The sequence below is a fragment of the Benincasa hispida genome, chromosome 1 (assembly GCF_027475165.1).
Source record: "Benincasa hispida cultivar pf3 chromosome 1, pf3_genome.v1.1, whole genome shotgun sequence".
Taxonomy (NCBI): domain Eukaryota; kingdom Viridiplantae; phylum Streptophyta; class Magnoliopsida; order Cucurbitales; family Cucurbitaceae; genus Benincasa; species Benincasa hispida.
In genome coordinates, this window is record NC_143478.1 from 47,092,985 (window position 1) to 47,114,480 (window position 21,496).

The window sequence follows — 21,496 nt, forward strand, 5'->3', positions numbered from 1 at the left end:
GCATTAAGCAAAGTTGTATTGTTGACTCCACGATGTGTGAAGCTGCTAAAGAAGCAATATGGCTACGCAAATTCTTGGCTGACTTGGAAGTAGTTCTTCCAGATATGCACCTATGTATCACACTGTATTGTGATAATAGTGGTGTTATTGCCAACTCGAAAGAACCAAGGAGCCACAAACGTGGAAAACATATTGAAAGAAAGTACCATCTCATCAGAGAGATAGTACACCGAATAGACGTGATCGTCACGAAGATAACCTCTGAAGACAATCTTGTTGATTCATTTACGAAGGCCCTCCCGACTAAAGTGTTCGAGAGCCACCTGGTTAAACTAGGACTCCGAGCAACGTAATCTAGGGCAAGTGGGAGAATATCTATGATATTTGATATGCCCTAATTTATTGTATTTTTCCTTTTTGTTTCTCAACATTGTATTATATATATTTATTCTCACTGGAGTTTTAGTCTAAGTAGGAGATTGTTGGGAATGTCCTAGAACTCGCAGTTCGTAAATTTTATGTTAAACATTCTATTTATCAATATTGTTGAATATATTATTCAATAAAGTTGTTGATTTTGTATTTTATCATGAAAATCCAATAAACATATCCATGGTTATAGTATGAATACTTTAACTTTATGTAATGACATAAACAGGATCAAATTAATAGTATATAGTCTAAATGGTCTATAAATATATGGATGAAATTGGGTATCTCATCCTTGTAACACTATTGGATGCAGCCCATTTTGTATAGGTAATATAAATGATGTGATCCACAGATCATTCTCGTAGAGACATGTGAGTGGAGGCATCCTGTGCATTGAGTTTGTATAAAGACTTGACCATGAAATAGTCACTTTTCTTTATAATGACCGTTTACTGGTAAAACTAACTATTTCATACTTAAGTAACCTAGGATAACTCGATCTTAATCTGAGCTAGCTATGAACTCTTGTTTATTCAGGATTATCCTTTGACCTGCCTGGGTGAGAGTAGTCTAACAGCACTGCTCAATAAGCCTTCCATTTTGGGGATAAGACCGGATGGATAGCTGGGGACATAGTCCTGCAAGATGAAATTCACTCCTACCCATTTTAGGGTTAGCAGATAAGTTGTTCTCTTAAGTGCTAATTCCATATCTTGAACAATCGAGGCCCCGCCTTCTCATGATAAGGAAGGACATGATTCATAAGTAGTATTATGAATCAAATTGTTCATTAGAGGGTCAGTGGGAACTTAAGGAACAAGATGTATTTACAGGGGTAAAATGGTAATTTTGATCAAACTATAATTGCGAACGACCTGTGAAGGATCAACTTACTGATTATGGTTTATATGGACAGAAATATATCTACAGTGAGGAGAGTGCAACTGTCGAGCTATAGTGGTGTGTCTTGTTAATTAACGAATAGTAATTAATTCGATTAAAGAGTTTTAACGAATTAATTACAGATCGTTGGAGCTTATGATCTGTAGGTCCACTAGGTCCCTCTACTAGCTCTTAAATTGGAATAACAAATTGAGTATTGATGTATGAAATTAGGGTCATGAATTTGAAATGTTCAAATTCAATTCTAGGGTTGTCGATTGATTGTATATGATACAATTAAAAATGTTTAGTCGAAATTAAACGAAATTGGAAAATCAATTAATATTTAAATTATGATTTAAATATAAAATTGATTTATTGGTGAAATTGATATTTTATTAATTTAATATTTAGATATTAAATTAATATTATTTTGTTTAAAATTTTTAATTAAAAAATTAATAATTAAAATTAGTTTTTATTTAAATTAATTAAATTTGAATTAATTTTATAAAACTAATTTAAATTGAAAAAATAAAATGATTTTTTAAATAATTTTAAGTTAATGGGTTTTTTCCATTTTTGAGAAAACCCCACTAATATAGTTGATGGATTATCACCCAACTCCAATTTCATTTTGTGATGATCTTCAAGTTGGAGTTGCCCACCTTGCAACCCTGTATATTTGCATGAATTCTACCTATATATAGAAGCTCTATGCATGAAGAACATTAAGCAATCTGAGTTTTACTTACTAAAGTGAAAACTTGAAAACCCTACACACCTCTCACTTGTTCTTCATCAATTCAACTTGATTTAAGTGTTTCCACCACACGTTTCAACTTGAGCATATTGGAGAGGATCTCGGTGTTAGTCCTCTTGAAGATTCAAGCTCTATCTTGGTGAATTTCAGCCGAATTCGTGGAGAAAATCTTCAAAAGTAATATGTGTTTCAAACCCTCTTATGAATATCATATGAACAACATGCCTAAAACTCAAAAGTAATATGTGTTTCAAACTCAAATTATTGTATGTTTTATCATTCCTTCACAAATACTGTTATTTTATCCGCAAATGTGAATTATACCTTATAGTCTGAAACAGCTCACAACAATAAAAGTACTTTTAGTTTTGTTTAGAAAAAAGTTCCAAGATTTTAATTAAACTATTGAAAGTTCATGGATTTTTATCCAAAATAATAATAATAATAATAAGTACTCTTGAAAAAATTAAAAGTGTTATTAAAAATTTTAAAGTTGATAAATATTTCTAAAAGAAAAGTATAAAGTTGATGATTTTTGTAAATATAATTTAGCACAAACAATCTATATTTGTGAAAATATCAAGTTTGACCGGCCGACTTGGTTTTAGGTCGCTCCCGACCTATTATAACTTTTGGATCAGGTGCGGGCAGGCGTAAACAATCGATCAAGATTGTTTGTTGTTTGATCGTTGGATCATTTATCACTATTTTGACCGTTACCTTGTGAATTTGACCGTAGGCTTAATGGTTTTTGTTGTGGCTATTGGCTTCTCGTGATTAGTTGTATTGTACCCAATTCTCTCTATCATTGCCTAATTTATATTCAATTCTTTTAATTCTTTATTCTAATTGTCAATTAAAGTATAACACATCAACCATTATCATTCAAATGTCCATAGTTTCATTTCCAACTTTTAATTATTGGACTAAAAAAATCATTTATCTACTCGTCATTCTAAGCATTCTCGACTAGTTAAGATATTGTATCATAGATACGTAGGATGAAGAAGCATAGCTCATATCTAATTCTTTTAATAATTTAATTAATTATTATCCTAAGCATAACTCAATTAATTAAAACATTATATCATTGATTAAAAAGTTAAAATGAATCTTTAGTGTTTAATAAGTCTCACAACTCTAACATGTGTTTATTATCTAAGAAATCTATAAATTTGAAAGACTGTGTTTAATGATTACTTAATTTCAGTTATTTTATATTTAACAAACCATTTAATTTTAAAATGTTTTAATTTTCTAAAAAAATCAAGTTTAACAACTTCTAACAAGTTTTTTTTTTAAAAAATAAAATTATAAGGCACTTCTATCATCTAGTAAGTCTCCAAATTTTCAATCTTATATTTAAAAAGTGTTTGAAATTTTAAACTTATTTTGGAACGAAGTATCAACGATTTTAGGAACACTTTTGAAATAAAGCACTAAAAGTCTATAAAAAACTAACGATAAGAATAATTTTGTTTTTTTTTTTTAAAAAAAATGTAAAGGTATTATGAGAGTTTTTGAAACTTCAGAAGTATCTTTTAAATAAAGTGTAAGATTTATTGTTTTTTTAATATAATTTAGTCTAATTGAAATGAGAATTTGAAAGGAGAGAAGAAAAGGAGACATTTTTAGTAATTAAAAAAAGACGAAAGAAGGTAATTGTCAAAGTAGCACAAAAAGTTTTTCATATTTTATAAATGGTACACTTTTTGATCAATTGTTTTAATGGATTGTCCTAGTGCCATTTCAACCAAAATAAATTTTTTTAACTTCATTATATTGACACGTTTGAACACAAAACACGATTTCCTCTCTTCATCTAGATGAGGATCCGAGGTGGATTTAGATTCAATTTAGATTATAACGGTTGTAAATATAGCCATCAAATTTAAAGTATAAATAGATATAATACAGTACAAAAAATTTATAAATATAGTAAATTTTCAATCCAACTTTTGAAGTCTATCAGTGATAGACTATATCGCTAATAAAAAACACATTAGCAATAAAATCTATTGTTGATAGGAGTCTATCAGCAATAGATTATATCATTAATCAATTGTGTTATATTTTAATTCTTTAAAATTGTTGCTATCCACTTAAGTATTAGCCCCATTACAATTATCCTAGGATCATTTGATTTAAGGTTTTAAAGATGTTTGGGAATAGAATGCCCGAAAATAAGATGTTTGAAGAATCAAATATGACTATATTTAATTGTGCATGAAAAATGCTATCAGAATTTTATTAACAAAAATTATTATAGGTTTATAATAAAGGATTAAATTAAGATTATTCTTACTAAATAATTGTTTGATCATGAAAAAACAATATGTAATCAATTATAAATATTGAAATTTGAATTTTTGTATTTACTAAATTAAACTAATAATAGATTACTAATTAACTATCTTAGTTAATTAATTAATAGTTTATGTTCATTTAATAAATTTTATTGTAAAAATAAGTTAGTAAATATTTTACTAAATTATTATCGATTTATTAAAAAAATATTTATATTGATTTTGTTAAATTAATATTAATTAATTAATTATATTCAAAATGTAATTATATATAAAATGAAAAATAGAAAAAGAGTGGGAAAAGAGAAGACACAATTTTAAAAGAGAAAATAAACTCTTGTTTGTGAATATTTCAACTTGATCAGTTCTTTACAACACCAAGAAATTCAACAACTTTTTTTTTGTTGTTATATGGAATAACTGCTGCTATTACTATCCCTAACTAAAAAAGTGTCATCAAATACGAAATTCCGAATGCCGACTAAATCATTAACAATACTATAACTAGAATTGTAACTATCACTATGACTAGGAGAAGAAAAAAAAAGCTAGATTTGTGTTTCAATCGTGCTAATAAATCTCAATTTTTTTTTTTATATATATATATTTAGAGATTTGGTGGAGATTGCTATTGTGAGAAAACATAATTATCATTTAAATGTGTTAATAAGATGAAGTTAAAAATTTTATTTTGATCTCGATATCAATTCCAGCTAAGATGGTATCAAGACGAGCTGATGAAAAACTTTTTGTTCTGATTATTACCCATGAAAGAGCACAAGATAGCAGAAAAGGAAAGTTGAGTTTAATGAAATAAGATCCATCTAAAAACTGGAGAAGTTGCCGTCAAGTGAGTCAATGTGACAATTAGACTCACTAGAAACATGAAAAACTCTAAGAAACATATATACAATATATGGAACACAGACCCAATGAAGGAATTTAAAAAATAATAATAATAAAATATGAATATAATGAACTACTTCTCTATAGATAAAAAAAACATGTAAATTTTAACATGAAAAAAATATACATCACTAAAAACATACAAAAATTAAGTTAATTAAAGAAATTTGGAAGGTTAAACGATATAGAAAGATTTAATAGGTTGCATAAGAATTCCACCTATAAGAAAATCTTAATTTTCAAATATTTTCTTGAGCAGCATTCAAAATTAGAAAAAAAAAAAAAATAATTCCTACGCATTTTTAGCATATCTAAGTATATTGATGTCTACTAAAGCGAACATAGCTCAACTGATATCTATAAGTATATAAGTATTAGTGATTATAAAGTATGTGTTTCGAATTCTCCCTTTATTGTACTAAAAAAAACGTGTAATATTTGTGTTCACGCTGACCCTTCCTCCCATGCTCTAAACTTACAAGAAATACTTTTGACACAACCAAAAAAACACTCGAATATTAGTCTTAATGGCCTGTTTAATTCATGGGATAAGTGGTGAGAATGAGAAATGATATTTTATCACTATGTTTGTTACATATTTTAACCATGGGAATAGAAATATCTTATTCCAAGACATTTCATATTTCCATCCATAAGAGGTTTTTCATAATCATCATCATTTCCAATCATTTTTTCTCTCTCCTACTTTTTATCCTTTCACTTTATTTATTTTATTTCTTTCTTGATATTTTTTAATGTATTTAATTTTTATAAATATGTTTAAATTAAATTTATAATTGACCTATATAATTAATTTTATTAATAATAATGCTAATATATTAATTTATTATGTTACTATGAATTAATATGAAAAATCATAATCTTTTAATAAAAATATGAATAACTATAATTATATTTCCTTAAATCTCTTTTTATTGGTAATTTATATTGACATCATAAATTATTTATTAGAATTATAAATTAGTCTTTTAAAAAATATTAATAAATTAACTAATAATAAAATAAATAGATTTTTTTCAATTAAACAATCATGTACACTTGTACTTCTAGTTTTAATCTATAATTATAGTTATTTTTTAAAATTAAAAATATTGTTGGATGATTTAAGATCAGTTAGTTTATATAAAATAAATTGATTTTTTTTCAATTAAACAATCTTGTACACTTGTACTTCTAGTTTTAATCTATAATTATAGTTATTTTTTTAAAATTAAAAACATTGTTTGATGATTTAAGATCAATTAGTTTATATCTTCTTTTGTACATAATAAGGCTTATAATTGACTTTAAACAATGATGTAGTTAACTCTTCAACTAACAAAATTACAAATATATATATATATATATATAAATTAATTACCAATATTTTTTTAATAAAAAATTTATAATATAAATGTGCAATATAAAAAATTTAATTGATCATAAATATATTAAACTAAAGGGTGAGCAAGTAAATTTAATTAAATTTTAATGACTTAAAATTAATTTAATAACTTAATGTAATAAAAATAAATTGACTAACAAAAATCAATTATTGAAATTAATTTTGATTAATTTTATACTTTATAATTGCATAAAGTATTACACTTTTCCAGACATCCTATTTTCATTCTCATACATAATCAAATCCAGTCATCTTTGATTCCCTGACATCTTATTTCCAAGTATACTTTATTCTCAAACATCTATAAAATCTTAAACCAAACAATCCTGATATTTAATATTCTTATTTGTTTCAATTAAACTTTAAATTCATCTAACATGGATTTTCTAATATCCTCAACATGCATGTGGAATTTTCATACCTAAAAATGAAAAGAAAAAATATAACCTGATTAATTAATAAATCAATGTCAATTAAGGATTACTATTAATTTTAATTAATTATTAAATACAAAAATATATTATTTAAACTTACTAAATTTCAACTAATATACTTAATATTTTATGTTATCTTAAGTATTTAATATACAATGTTATTATAATTATTAATATTCTAATTAATTTATATTTATTTAACTACTACTGTAATTAAATTAAATAATTAAATTAAATAAATACTCATTTATTAATATTTTGAGCAGTTAAATAATTAAGTAATATAACAATATATTAAATAAAGCTAAATTTAATTCATGACTATATTGTTCTCTTACATTTAATTTTGGTTTCTATATACAAAATTTGTAACTCAAACACATATATTCAATTTCCAGACATTAATTATCCCGTGTATCTAAACATAGATATTAATTATCTCAACCATTTAAAACCTCAGACATTTAATATTCATACCTGTAAAACATTATCCTAAATATTTAAATCTCATACATTTAATATTCATACAATATCTGCCATTTGAATGAGTCCTAAGACTCTCATAGATAGATTTTGAACGGAAGAAGAAGACAAGAACGAACAAACTATGAAAATCAAAAGGCAGATATATATAGACTTCTTGGTTTATAAAGTCTTTGCTTAGGCATACATCAAGCCCAAATTAAAAAATAATTACAAAATTTAAAGCAATGTGGGGGGTTCCGAGAGTTGTAAATGTGGAGAAGAATCAGCATCTCAACATCCCAAATTTGGCCGTAGCATTTTCCTGCAAATGGTCTCTTTTCGTATACAAATCCCAAAATACCGACTAAACTGTTTCAAGCACCGACACGATCACAAGCATCTCGACAAGAGACAAAGACATTGAAGTTACATAATGAGAGGGAGAGGATTCTTTGATGCAAAACTAAATACCTGCTTTTAAGAACGAGTAAAAAGCTCTTTTAGGGAACCAGCCATTCCACGTCGCCGTCCCTGAAATTTGATAAAGTTAAAAATCTCTGTCCTAAGCCTAAAGTATGCCTTGTCTATTAACTTGTGATGCTAAAATAAGTTAAAAAGACTCACCTTCTCATTATGAAATAAATCTTCAGCTATAGCTTCTGTTTCCTTCCGCCTTCTTTCTTCTTTCAAGGACTCTGCAATATCCTCCCTCCCATCACCATTATCCCTAAAAAGTCATAACATAATGATTTGAAATGTTCAAAAATACCATCAAAGAAAACTAGCAAAATAAGCCATAAAAAGGCAATAAATCTAATGACATCTTAAACCACTTCATAGGATTTCTTCTCAACTCCTCTAAAAGTTTTACAATTTCTCTCCAGCCAAACACCTGACACGATGTAGATGATGAAGTTATAAGCTTGCTGGAAGACTGTGCCCTTGTTCCGGATGCAGAAACACTACCCCAACATGGAATGACCATCTCAACTACGCACCAAACACATCCCAAATGACTCCCAAGACACAATCTCACTATTTCTCTCCATTTTATGTCTCTTAAGAGTTTAAGCACCAAAGTTCAAATTTTAGTAACTTAAAACCATTATTGTCCTATGGAGCTCGTCCTTGAGTGGGCAAAGCTTCTAAAGATCAGTGAGCTGCGGGTATAATGCAATGAATGGGATCCCATTTCTTGGAGGAAAAAAAAAGCGGGAAAGAAAGAAAGAAATCAAGAGAAACACTTACTTGTAAGGATACTTATCAAATGGGACAAGATCATAAAAGCTATTTCCAGAGTGAGTTTGTGTCTGCAAAAATGTCGAAAGTACTTGAGTGATGTGTATCAACTTCCATAACATTTTTCTCCATGTGCCAACCAACACAAGAAACTTTTCATGCTAAGCATATTTGAGGCAATAATATCTACTTTTACATCTACTTAAACCCATACACTAACAGTTGAATGCAAACATGATCACGATCATCATTTGGTTCGTCATTTAAGATAGCAAAAATATACAATGGTTGATTAACATGCATCCGTAATGCTCTTATGGCAAAATAAGAGGATATGGTTAAGACCTCATCAATATAAAGCAGTAATTTGCACACCATTTAAAACGAAATGCCGCAGAATAAGACATTCAAAGGCAAATAGTAATACTTTTCTGAAGCGTTTGAAGTTTGTAATTCCACTGTTTTCTGCAGTGACTATTGAGTAGGGTTTCATCGCATTCTGCACAATTAAATTTTGACTGAATATAATGTCTATATTTCTGTTGTCAGATTCATCGACCTTGTCTTTTCTCATTTCGACACCACTGTAACTATTTTTGAATGTTTCATGGTCACCCGCTGATCCAGTAGCAGCATTGTCAATGGACACCTCTGCTCTGCTTAAATATTCCTCTGATTTGCTTACATATTCATCTGGCCCTTGGACATTAGAAACAACTGGTTTACTTGTTTCTGCTTCAAGATCGGATTCTGCCACCACGGTCTCATCAGTGGAGCATGTAGAAGAACCTGGTTCTGCAAGGAAACTTTACATTTAGTTAGATGAACGAAGTTAAAATGAAGAAAAATCAATAGTAATTAATCAATAATCACAATGAGCAAATATATGACAAATGAAACTAGTAGTGAGAAAGACTACTTACCACAAGGATGTATCAAATTGTCTCTGTCCAGCCTTCCACTCAAAACAGAAGATATCAAAGCCACCTCAGTTATTTTATAATAAGAATCAATCTTATAGGAGGAATCCAACTTTTCTGCTGATCCTCCAGACATAACGAATACTACCCGATCATTTTCTCCATTACTCAAATCCTACAGAAGTTATCATACAAATCAATTGCCCAACAAACACCAGGTTCACAGAACCGAGGTAAACAAACAAAAAATGGAATAAACACTTCAAGCCATTGTATTTTTCTAATCAAAGACTACATAAAGCACCATTTGAGACATATTTTCAAACACTGTTCACATATTAAGCATTACCGTTTGGAATGCAATGATGATTTCATGATTAAAGATATTATGTATATGTAGATGATTTATGTTAATCAATAATTGTGCCCCATGCCGTGCAAGTTTCACTTTTATCGAAACATTGAACTATCTATCACGTGCTATATGACTGTCAACAAATAGAAGTGTATTGAGCATGTATTTTCACAAGATTCGATCCTAGAATTCATACCCAAAAGTATATAATGCACTTCATATTGTCAACCATGAGATTATATTGCTGGCAGAAATACAGTGAACTAGAATATTTACATGAAATTAGTCAAACAACAGTGTTTACCCACGCCTTCAGAAGCAATTAGGAAAGAATGGATAACAGTATGTGAACAGAGATAGAGTCTCTCTCGTACTTGGCTATCTGAAGAGAAGTCCTCAATAGATAAAACATTTGCACCACCAACTTGTTGCAATAACTTCTTCAACCGATCCCCATACTTGTACTGCTAAAAAATAGGAATTTGAATACCAAAATTAATGGAAGTCGAAACAATCCACCAAAAGAATGTTAGGCATCTAAACACATCAAATATATGTAAACACTAAAGAAAACGATATGATGCTGTTAGGATACCTCCTAACAAGAACAAACTCAAGAACAAAGAATAAACTAAAGAACAATCAAATAAGGAATTATATTGAAATATTCTCTAATATCATAGAAAATAACAAGATAACCCCTAGCCTTTTGAGAGGGCTAGACTCTCCCAAATTCCCAAATTAGGAAACCCCACAAAATTCTTCACACTCTAACAAACTTATTATTAATTACTAATATGACCCTTCTAATAATCATACTAATAACCTCATACATCTCTAACTAGGTCCCTTATAGATACACAACTAGAAAGAAACTTCAGAGATTATTCATAAACATTCAAGAAAGTTCCACACAACCCAAACATTCGAGGTTTGGACTCTTCCCATACAAAACAAAGCAAAAGATAGTTTTCACATATGTAACTACTTTACTTAAATACTGATCCAAATACCACATACAAACATAAACATTTTTTTTTATATCCGTGTGTGACCAGGCCAGTTTATGCACACCTCAACTAATCTCACGAGACAACCCACCTGACCCTACAACATTTGAGTGTCAAGGAAACTCATAGGATATTAAATCCTGGGTAGGTAGTCACCATGGATAAACATATAACTTCTAGTAACTGTCCAGACCCAACATGACAGGAAACAACTTTTTGGCATAACTACTATTGAATTAGTTTTAGCTTGAAGTTGTTTAGATTATATGGTTTACTATTAGCAAATAAAGATTAGAGAGAATCTCCTATATTTTAGGGAAGTTAGGTGCTTAATATTTAATTTCTCTTGTTATCTATATATATGTTGCCTCTATGATTCAATAATTGCGTCAATCCAGAATAAAAGTACTTTTTTTTCTCTCCTCACGTATGTCTCTCTAGTGTCTCCATTTGTAGTTTCTAACTGTCACGGGGTAAAAACTCGAGTAAAATATTTCACCATATCTGTGCAGCCTAAGAGGCTCCTCTTAGTCAGCCTTCTTGTTGCCCCAAGGATCCCAGGACTGTTTTGCTAGAAGAAGCACAATTGCACAACACAGAAATTGGCCGAGGGGATCGATCCCCATGTTTTCTCTAACTCTCTCCAAGTTTGCTTACACAAGAGCCATTGTGTGTGAATGGGATGCGCTCACCCCCCTACTTATACAAGTCTGCCACCGACCACAATTCCACCATTTGCGGGTTGTTGGAGACTCTACCCTATACATGTTCAACTTCCTTCAAGATTGATGTTCTTGTCTTTTTTCCTTCTTGAACATATATAACGGATAGGTGGTGGAATTGGAGGTTTATCACTATATTGCAATATTAATAAGAAACTAAGAGGTAAACAAGAAATTCGAGGTACTAGCACCCTCCTTCTTGAGACCTCTCCCATCATTAATTCACTCACCACAACGTAATCCCCACCTCCTTCCTCACTACCTCTATTTATAGCCCAAACTCTGTAACTATCTCCCCAACTAGTCACCACTATACCCTTAATCCCTTACCAAAACCTATTACTACCCCCACAATATCCCCTACCAGTACCCTCACATTTGATTTCCTAAGTTCCAAGAAATAAGCAAGCAGAAACCTAAGGAATAGTACTAAACACCATTTGCGTCCAAATAATTTTTTTCTTAGATTTTTTTTAAGAGACCAAACATTCAAAGGGTAGACATAAGATTTAAAATTTCCCCTTCTCTTTTATTTATTTATTCATTTCAAACTCCTGCTGGTAGGGTTAACTAAGTATACATGATAAGAAATACCATAAAGCCTTTTTTTTTTTTTTTTTTTTTTTTTGTAAAACAAGGACAAGGCATTTGATTAATATAATGAAAAGAGACGGATGCTCCAGAGATACATACTCCGAAATGGAGTGAAATAAACAAAAGCATAAAAATACAATAAAAAAAACTAAAAATACAGAATTAATCATGAGAGATAAAGGCATTCCAGTTGAGGCATATATCTTGAGTAGAAAATCCCTCAAATAATTTGGAAAGAGAGCACCAAGTAGACACTTTCAGGCTTCAAGCAAGCCAATTCAAAACGCTCAAAACTGGAGAGAGACTTGCCATGAAAGATGGAAGATGAACGAATTATAAAATAAAGCCAATTTATTTTATTTTAAAATCAGTTCATTAAAGGATTATCCAGCCACTCTCAAAAAAATGTGAAAATGAAAAGATAAATTGTAATGGAAACATATAGCATTACCATATGTGCCGACCCTAGTAAAAAAGTGTATCCACTCAAACAGTTTTTACGAGTGTTCGGGTCCATAACTTTGACATGCATCCCTTCCACGGCCATTGTTGGATGATAACTGATTCAAAGAACAAAGACAGAAGGATGTGGGTGAAATGCATGAGTTCAAAAATTTTACTATTACTTAATAATAATTTGTTCACAGCTGAACTTAAAAGGCAGCACTCACGAATCAAAGGATGGAATCTCGTTACAGGAGGTTCTTCCTGCAAATAACTAAAGTGTAACAATCAGTAAGAATGCAGAATCTCGATTGTCTCATGTTTTTGTTGATAGCATGAGTCTAGAAATAGAAAGTATCAGAAATGTCATCTTCAACAAATTAGGACAAATAATGAGGATCAACACCGGTGCAGATACTAATAATGCTTGGCAATGGTCAGTGCACAGATAGAAAAGAATGGAGAACAAAGTTGTAATCAAAGTCATTCTTGGTTCACGATGATGGCCAACATAAACATAAATGTGGCCCATGTTTGAATTTGAAGGCTAATAGTTTGTGGATTAATGCAGTTAAAGCAATTTTTTCAGAGCTATGGATGGAAAGAAATCATCGTATTTTTCAAGGGGGAAGCACACTTCTGTGTCGATTGCTTCCCTTCTGCACGCTTGAAGTCCTTCTCTTGGTGTTCTCTTTCTAAAAGCTTCAAAGGGTTTTCCATTCAAGATAATAATTGTAGCTGGAAGAGTTTCATTGTTCCTTTCTAATAGTTTCTCCCTTAGCATTTTTTACTTTACTTCACTTTGTGTTTACTGTTGTTACTTTTATGGTTTTTAGGTTTATTAAAGCCTATCTTTGAATAATTTGGATAAAGCGTACTGCCGCATCTTTGATCCTCATCTTTTCTTTAACACCTTATTTATACTTCCCTATCTTGGTGTATTTCTATACTTTTCTAATTATAGCCTTACATCTCTTATACCATCAATGAAACAAAGGTTGGGTGCTTCCCATCCCCCATCCCCCCCCCACCCAAAAAAAAAGGGCCGTGAGGATGCTCCATCGAGGATCTCTAAGAAAAAAAATCTATTACTTCCTGGTTTTTTCAGTGTTCCATTATATGTATTTCCGTGGTAGTTGTTAGGGTAGGGTAGTTAGAATGAGAGGAAGTCATTCAGAATTCTGGAGTGTAGTATTCTTCGGAGAGTCCAGGCCTATATAGAAGTGCTTGGAGTTGATATTGTAACTCTTCTTTTATATCATCTTATTTTATCTCTCTTCGGGCATAAGTGACAAGGTCTTTTTGTAATTACACCTCAGTCTTATTTTACTTGACTTAAGCCCTTTTGTAGGCTCTTTTTGGTATGCACGTGTTTTTTTTTTTTTTTTTTTTTTTTTTTTTAAAACGAAAGTTTGGTTTTACGTTTAAGGGGAAAAAAACTTTTATATCTTAACGCAATTTTGGTGTAATTTTCTATTCTCAAGATCAAGCTCCTACCATAATACGTTGTGAAAATAAGATACAAGTTGACATTACAGTAGAAACAATTAATAGATGAAGCACATTGTTACCTCAACCCAACTAGTAAGAACAAAAGGTTTCTCAGCCACGATGGCATCAACTAGAGCTTCATTAAAAGGCATCAGTTCCTCTACAAGCACATGCGTACACTCCTGAATATCATGAGAAGTACAAGCACCTACATTTTAATACATACACTCTTCAAATTCAACCAAAACTCCTGAATATTTGGTTATCTGTTGTTCTTTTGCACTACTTAGAAATTATTTACTTCACTTTATTTTATCCATTTTACAGTCGATGGATAATTTAAACAAACATCATTTTAGTTAGCTGTCATTCTTCAGTGTAATTTAACACACTATTAAGTTAAGAATTCTATGTACAAATAAGGATTCCCTCTTTTTTCCTCATATTCTATAACATATTCAATACCATGTCTTTAGGGTTGTATTGAGAGTTTTCAAGCATTTGTTCTACAACATGCTAATATTAAGCAACTGCAGTTACAAAAGAAACCTTAGGAAATTGAAACTTCTAATTAATCAGACAAGAATTTCTATTGTAATAAGTAAGCAACGATCAGCAACTTCTTTGTGACTTACCGATGGATGAAACCTTGTCCCTAAGCAATTGGACTTGGAAGGACTCTGAATGGATAACGTAAAACAAGAGCTGTACAAAGGAGAACCTGCAAGATTCGTAAAAAGACTAATAAGGACTTCAGGCACCATGGGTGCTAGAAAATCAGGTTGAAGGAAAAGTTTCTTAGACAATAAAATAATAATTTTTCCTCTCAAGAAACTTTAAAAGAAAAAAAAAGGAAACCGAGAAGTATATTAAAATATATTTCTATACATTCACAAAAGCAAAAAGGGAAGGAGATTTTCCAGATTCTAAGAAGAAACTTTAGTACAATTAACAAGAAACTCTGGCATCTATATCCATGAAAGCTAAAGGTAAAACCCAAAATCTGCAGAAACTAGGTTATACAAAAACATAGAATCCTTTATCCAAGAAAAGGAGACAAAAATATCACAAAAATTTGCTCTAGTTCTTAAGAATCAAGAATAAAGGGAAGTTGTGGGGGAGGGGTTAAAATATTAAAGAATTACAGAAATCCTTGCAGAGAAGAGAAGATGATCACTGATACACTAAATAAGTAGCAACCTCTCTAAGTCCTTCACACGAAGATTTTGAAAAAGTTCTTTGTTCTTTAGATGTTTATTTATTTTCATGACTAATCTCTATTTGGTTGTATTTAATATTTGGATTTTTTTTCTTTTTCACTCCCCTTGGGAGTTTGTATCCCTTGAACTTTTATTCATACATCAATGAAAAGTTTTTTCTTGTTTAAAATAATTCAATAGCAATAATAATAATAATAAAGAGCTAGGCAGTGAGAGCGACTTGAAAGATAAATCTTATTACCTGTAGGTTGCATTGCCAGATCCAAATGAAACCATGTCTCCATCATACAAGCTTGCTTCTTTTCTCGGAAGCTCATGAATTTTCTCCTTCAACCCAGAATTCCTTCTAACAAATGTCCCATATTTGGAGCAATCTCTAATCTTCACTTTAGAGGAAACGTTAGATAAGCAACTCTTGTGGGAATTTAAAAAGATCATAGTATCTACAACTATTTCTGCATGGATACGGGAAACTCCTTTATCTTTTGTTATAGGCAAATCACACCCTGCGGAACATATAAGATCACATAATGAGCAAACAACTGAGAGCATGATTTGAGAGACTAAAGAAGGTGACTGTTAGAAGTATTAAATGTTTAAAATATTTTTCGTATGAAAAAGGCAGTACAAAAAGAAAAGACCTAGACAAATAGAGCAATAAAATAAACTACAAAACATTATGAAAAATGTTTTAAAAAATTGATCAAGTTATTTAAAAAAGCTCAAAAAAGCATGTGCACGAGGATCCTCGCCTCATACAGCCATATAGGCACAACTTTTTCTTTTATAAGAACAACCGCTTTCATTGAGAAAAAATGAAAGAATACACGAGCATAGAAAAAACCAGCCCACAAAAAGGGGACTCCCTCTACAGGAAGGAACTTCAACTATACAAGATCATGTCTATAGAATAAGTACAAAAGACCTTCGAGATCGAAGCCCAATGAAACACATGAAAATGGACAAGAGACCAACTTTCCCTAGCATTCCTCTCAATCCCCCTAAACACTCTGCTATTCCTCTCACCCCATAGGTCAAAATACTATCCTTCTGTTCTTCATCTGAAGTGATAGCCTCAACCTCTTTCTAACTTATCAAAGCAACAATAATTGTGAACTAATTTATCAAAGCAACAATAAGTTTTTTTGTGTGTGTGTGTATTTCTATGTTTCCTAAGTGGATTGGCTCTAGATGAAGCTTCAAGTCCTCTAAGATCATTTTTATCCAAAGAAGTTTAAATATTCTTAGTGTTGTTGTTCTGAATGCACCTTCTAAATTTGATCAAGTCACAACATTTGCTTACATCTCCAAATAGTAATAAAATTCCTCCTAAACTAGTAAATATCTTGATGTAGATCCTCTATCATTAATAGACTTTCATAGTCTGCATCCATATAGACTTCCTAAGTCATACGCCTCTTCTCCTTGTTCTTTTCAATTATCGCAAAATTTGATAGCCGCAAGGATAGTAATAGGAATGCTATTAGGGAATAATTAGAGTGTTAAGGGCATATTAGTAATTATTAGAGAAGTTTTTTGGTAGCTATAAATAGAGGGAGTGCGGAAGGGAAAAGCCAGGCATTATTTCAGTAAGTGATTTATGGTCTTGAGAGAATTCTTAGGAGAGGGAGGGTCCAAGTACCTTGAATACTTAGTTTATCTTGTAATTCTATGGTCATTTATAATACAATATATTTGGGTTCTATCATATAGGAATATTCCCCAATGTTGAGTAAGGAAGCTTTGGCATCTTTTTGAGAAATTATCCAAAAATGAGTGGGATTGAAGACATCATGATTGAAAGGTACTCCCTTTTTCTCATGGCAAATGGCAAGTCTACCTATATACAAATTAACGTCTTCATACTCTAGTTTAGCTCATTTGGGGTGTACTCTCATTCCCAAAACTCTAATCATACCCTTGGACTTAAGCGTGTGGTGCTTGGAACTCTTGCTTTCTTGGACACACCTACAAAGGACACGGATTACTTGGGATCATTCGCTCAACAAGGTCATTAGGACACTCACCACTCAGTAGGGTTAGTAAGGCACAAAATAGGTTTGATAGAATCTCATGAGTACACTTTTTTTTTAAAAAAATAAACCAACCTCTTTCACTGAAAAAAAAATGAAAGAATACAGAGCGTACGAACGGTCTACTCAAGCAAAATAGTTCAGAAAAGAACTTTGAAGTTGAAACCCAAAGTGAAACTCTAATAAAGGCCAAACATCACTAGGTTCCTTATCCTTTAACACTCTTTAACACCTTTTGAGAACACTGAGTACACTTATACTGAGTGATTAAGTGATTAAGATTATAATCTAATCATACATATGTTTCTCAAATAATAATTATATGAAATAACAAAGACGGATGTAGCATTTAGAAGAAAAAGTAGTGGGTAAAATGTAAGTAGTAGCACAATCGAAGTACCTTTACGACCCACTTTATACTTTCCAGGTGCAAAAATGTAGAATTCCTCCTCGCCTGCAACATGCATTTGATTATATAAATAATCAAACCAAACAAAAACTGACGATTCTTTAAAAACTTATTTGATTACAAGATAAAGAAGACGACTTTTCAGAAGCAGAAGTAATTAGGAAATCATGAAAAATGAACGGACCTGAAAGAGGATCGACGGGGAAGAATCCCCAAACCATATTTTGTAGTGCTGTTTTTCTAATGTTTAACAATTGATGAGCAACAATTCCATGGAAGCAAGAGAAGACGAGAGCAGAAGAACAAAGAGGAAGGAATTCAGAATGATCAGTAAAAACCTGGTCGGTCTTTTTTTAAGCTGTGAACCGGGTTTTATACAGTGGGGAACGGGAGGGGGGCTGGGAATTTGGTTATTATCACAATTTAATAAATTAAGATATATATATACACACACATGTATATATAAACAATTTAAAATGTAATTAATAATTTAATTAACATCATTATATGACTGATAAACGCCCCTAAGGGTTTTCTTTGACTTGCTAACACATAGTTATGTCAGTTGAGTTCAACTCATTTTGGCACAATATGATTGGATTATGTTTGATTGTAATTTAATTACTATTAGTTTATATTTAACTTTTTTAGTGCAAGAATTATGCCAGTTGAACTATGTTTATTTTGGCCGTTTATATTTAACTATAATTCTTTATAAATATAGTATAAAAAACATATTGAAAAAATATCAATTTATACAATCTAAATATTAGGGGTTGTATCAATGTAAACCTTGAGCTTTTGTAAGTGTATCAATTTACACATTTCATTACGTTCCATTTGGGAAGACCTTGTATAAGACTTATAACTGTATCAATTAAACCTCAAAACTTTCATAAATGAATCGATTTAGACTATTAGTCAAAATTGTCTTTGAAAATCATAGATTGACCGATTATGTATGAGTGATTAGATGAAAATAATTAAGGGTGAAAAGAAGTTTAAGTACAAGCATACACTATCGATTGAAGTATTAAGTATTGGAGTATTCCAAGGGTCAAATTCCTCAAGACTAGTTACTCTTGATTTTATTAAGACATTGAACCAATGAAATCGAAGGTAAGCAAGTGTAAGAATAGTTGTGAATAGGTAGATTATTGATTTAAAAAAACAGTAAATAAGAATAGTTGAATAGGGGTATAATAATGTTTCAATCTATCGGACAATGTGCCTTGAGTAATGCAACCGCATCATACCATGTCAATGACTCAGTCATGGATAGAAAACTCCTCCTATTCGATATTGTATCAAGTTCCTTTAGAAACTCTAATCAGCTAATGCCTATATTTCTATGGTTAGCTAGATCTTGGATTAATTCACATGCAAATTCTTTATCCTATAGTGTCCGTTATTTCTAAGGCCACGTGACAATTCTATTTCTAGGCTCTTAGTCGCATATCCCTCTGTGACATCAGTTTATATCCTAACATTCTTATTATTAAGACTCAAGTAGATTGCTACATTAAATGGCCAATTTAACCTAACAATTTTTATCTTTTAAATTCAATAAAAGAAATGTTTAAATCAAGTGGTATGAAATATAGGCACTGCTCTAACCATAAAACCTAAGGGTATTCACATCATCGAACCCCTTAGAGAATTTAACTCATGATTATTATCAAATGATTAGATTTCATCAAATCAATAACCATGACTACAAGATGAATATTCAACAGAAAAAGAAGAAAGAAAAATAATTTTAAAAAATGCAATCATGAATTAAAATAATGCTAGAAACAAAATGAAGCCTTATGGCAACCTCTCGCTCTTCCAATCTTTCCTAGGATGATTCTCCTTTTTCGAGGATCAATCCTATCTCTCCACAAGTTTCACGGGGTAGGGATGTTTAGAGCCTTCGACCCCAAGGGAACTTTTGTTCTTAAAGCTTGCTGATTGGGAAGATGAGATTTTGACCCAAGAACGGCTGAATTTCTTGGATGGAGCATTGACGATTGAAAGAAAAGAGTTCTCATCCTTTTATTGGCCCAAATTGGTTGTAAGAGGGTCGAAATAGGTGCAATAGAGGTCTACCAAGCAATTTCTACACTGAAGAACACATTTCAGACCGTGAAAATAGCAATTGCAAATGACTGGGCAAAATTCTAGCTTTAGGATTTTGATGTGGTCACATTGATTCAGGCGATGTAGGTGCATCAACATAGTTCTTCAAATCAGTCAAAAGTTCCTAAAAAAAGTTCATAAAGTCAACCATTTTTTTTTAAAAAAAAAATCACTTTTAAGACCAAAAGATCCTTTATACAACCAGTTTATTCATTTAAGACCATTTATGGGGTAAAACACACATAAATGTCTATTTTTACTAAGTAAAATCATATAAATATCACCCTAAATTATGCATTTCATGACATGTATCAATTGCTCATGCATTTCTACATATATTTGAGAATTAAAATATGGATGATTTGTTGGGGTTGATGCCCTAAAGTCTCATATCCTGTAATTTGTAAATAGTTTGTATGAACTCTTGTGTTGTATAATATATGATATTTACATCACATCTTGCTTTTTGCTCAGTTGTATGTTTTATTTGCTTTACCATAAACCAACAAATATAAAATTTCTAGTTATCTATATGTAACTTAAGCATGTATGTGGTGACATACAAGTGGATCATGTTTTGAGTGATAACCAAAATGGTATGTAGTATATGGATATAGGAGGGAAACCTTATCTTGGTAACGCTACGGATGCGACCCGCTTTGTGGTATGGTCACAAGTGTTGTGACTTGTCACAGATGGTTTGATCTGATCATTCGTGTTAGAGACATACGAGCGAGGGCGTCCTATACAAAGAGTTTGTATAAGACCTAACCATAAAGTGTTAACATCTCGTTATATAACACCGTTCATGACAGAGACTTCACTTCACTAGGATGACCATAGGTAACATGACCTCAATCCTGAGTGAGTTGGAAACTCCTGCCATTGAGAGCGGTCCTTTGATTTGTATGGGTGCGAGTAGCCAGGTCGCCGATTTAAACCTACCATTTTGGGGATTCGTCTGATTTAGGAGCTGGGAACTCAACTACACAAGATGGAATTCACTCCTTCCCCGAAGCAAGGGTAAGTAGATAGATAGCTCCCTTAAGGGCTGATTCCAGGGCTTGAATGATGTGGCACCACACACCTTCTCTTTGCCCGAGAGATGTTCACACATAGTTGCACTATATTGTATTGTTCATTAGAGAAATCAGTGGTACTTAAGGAGTGAGATGTAATTATAGGGGCAAAATGGTAAATCTGCCCAGTTGTACTTACGAGCATCTGTGAAGGGTCATCGTACTCATGATTGGTTATATCCGATGGACACAGAAATTTATTTGTGGTAAGAAGAGTTCAGCAGTTGGTCTTTAGTGGAATGCCTGACAGTTAACGGATGGTAGAT

General features: G+C 31.3%; 1 protein-coding gene across 10 annotated transcripts; it reads right to left on the minus strand.

Moving 5' to 3' along the window:
- Window positions 1–7,543: 7,543 nt before the first annotated feature.
- On the minus strand, window positions 7,544–18,405 carry NBS1 (nijmegen breakage syndrome 1). 10 transcript variants are annotated; one of them, XM_090310428.1, is made up of 14 exons: window positions 18,215–18,375; window positions 18,022–18,075; window positions 15,830–16,094; window positions 15,004–15,089; window positions 14,449–14,576; window positions 13,105–13,151; window positions 12,885–12,993; window positions 10,482–10,571; window positions 9,756–9,927; window positions 9,260–9,627; window positions 8,842–8,903; window positions 8,218–8,320; window positions 8,065–8,124; window positions 7,544–7,915 (listed from the first exon to the last, which is right to left on the minus strand). In XM_090310428.1, the coding sequence occupies exons 1-13, from the start codon at window positions 18,249–18,251 to the stop codon at window positions 8,071–8,073; spliced, it is 1,575 nt and encodes a 524-aa protein (XP_090166554.1). In that variant the 5' UTR covers window positions 18,252–18,375; the 3' UTR covers window positions 7,544–7,915; window positions 8,065–8,070. The 10 variants fall into 10 exon arrangements, with proteins under 10 accessions (XP_090166554.1, XP_090166550.1, XP_090166560.1 ...); XM_090310424.1 differs by having other exon boundaries at window positions 7,544–7,962; XM_090310434.1 differs by having other exon boundaries at window positions 10,482–10,574; window positions 14,449–14,550; window positions 18,215–18,355.
- Between the last annotated feature and the right edge of the window lie 3,091 nt (window positions 18,406–21,496).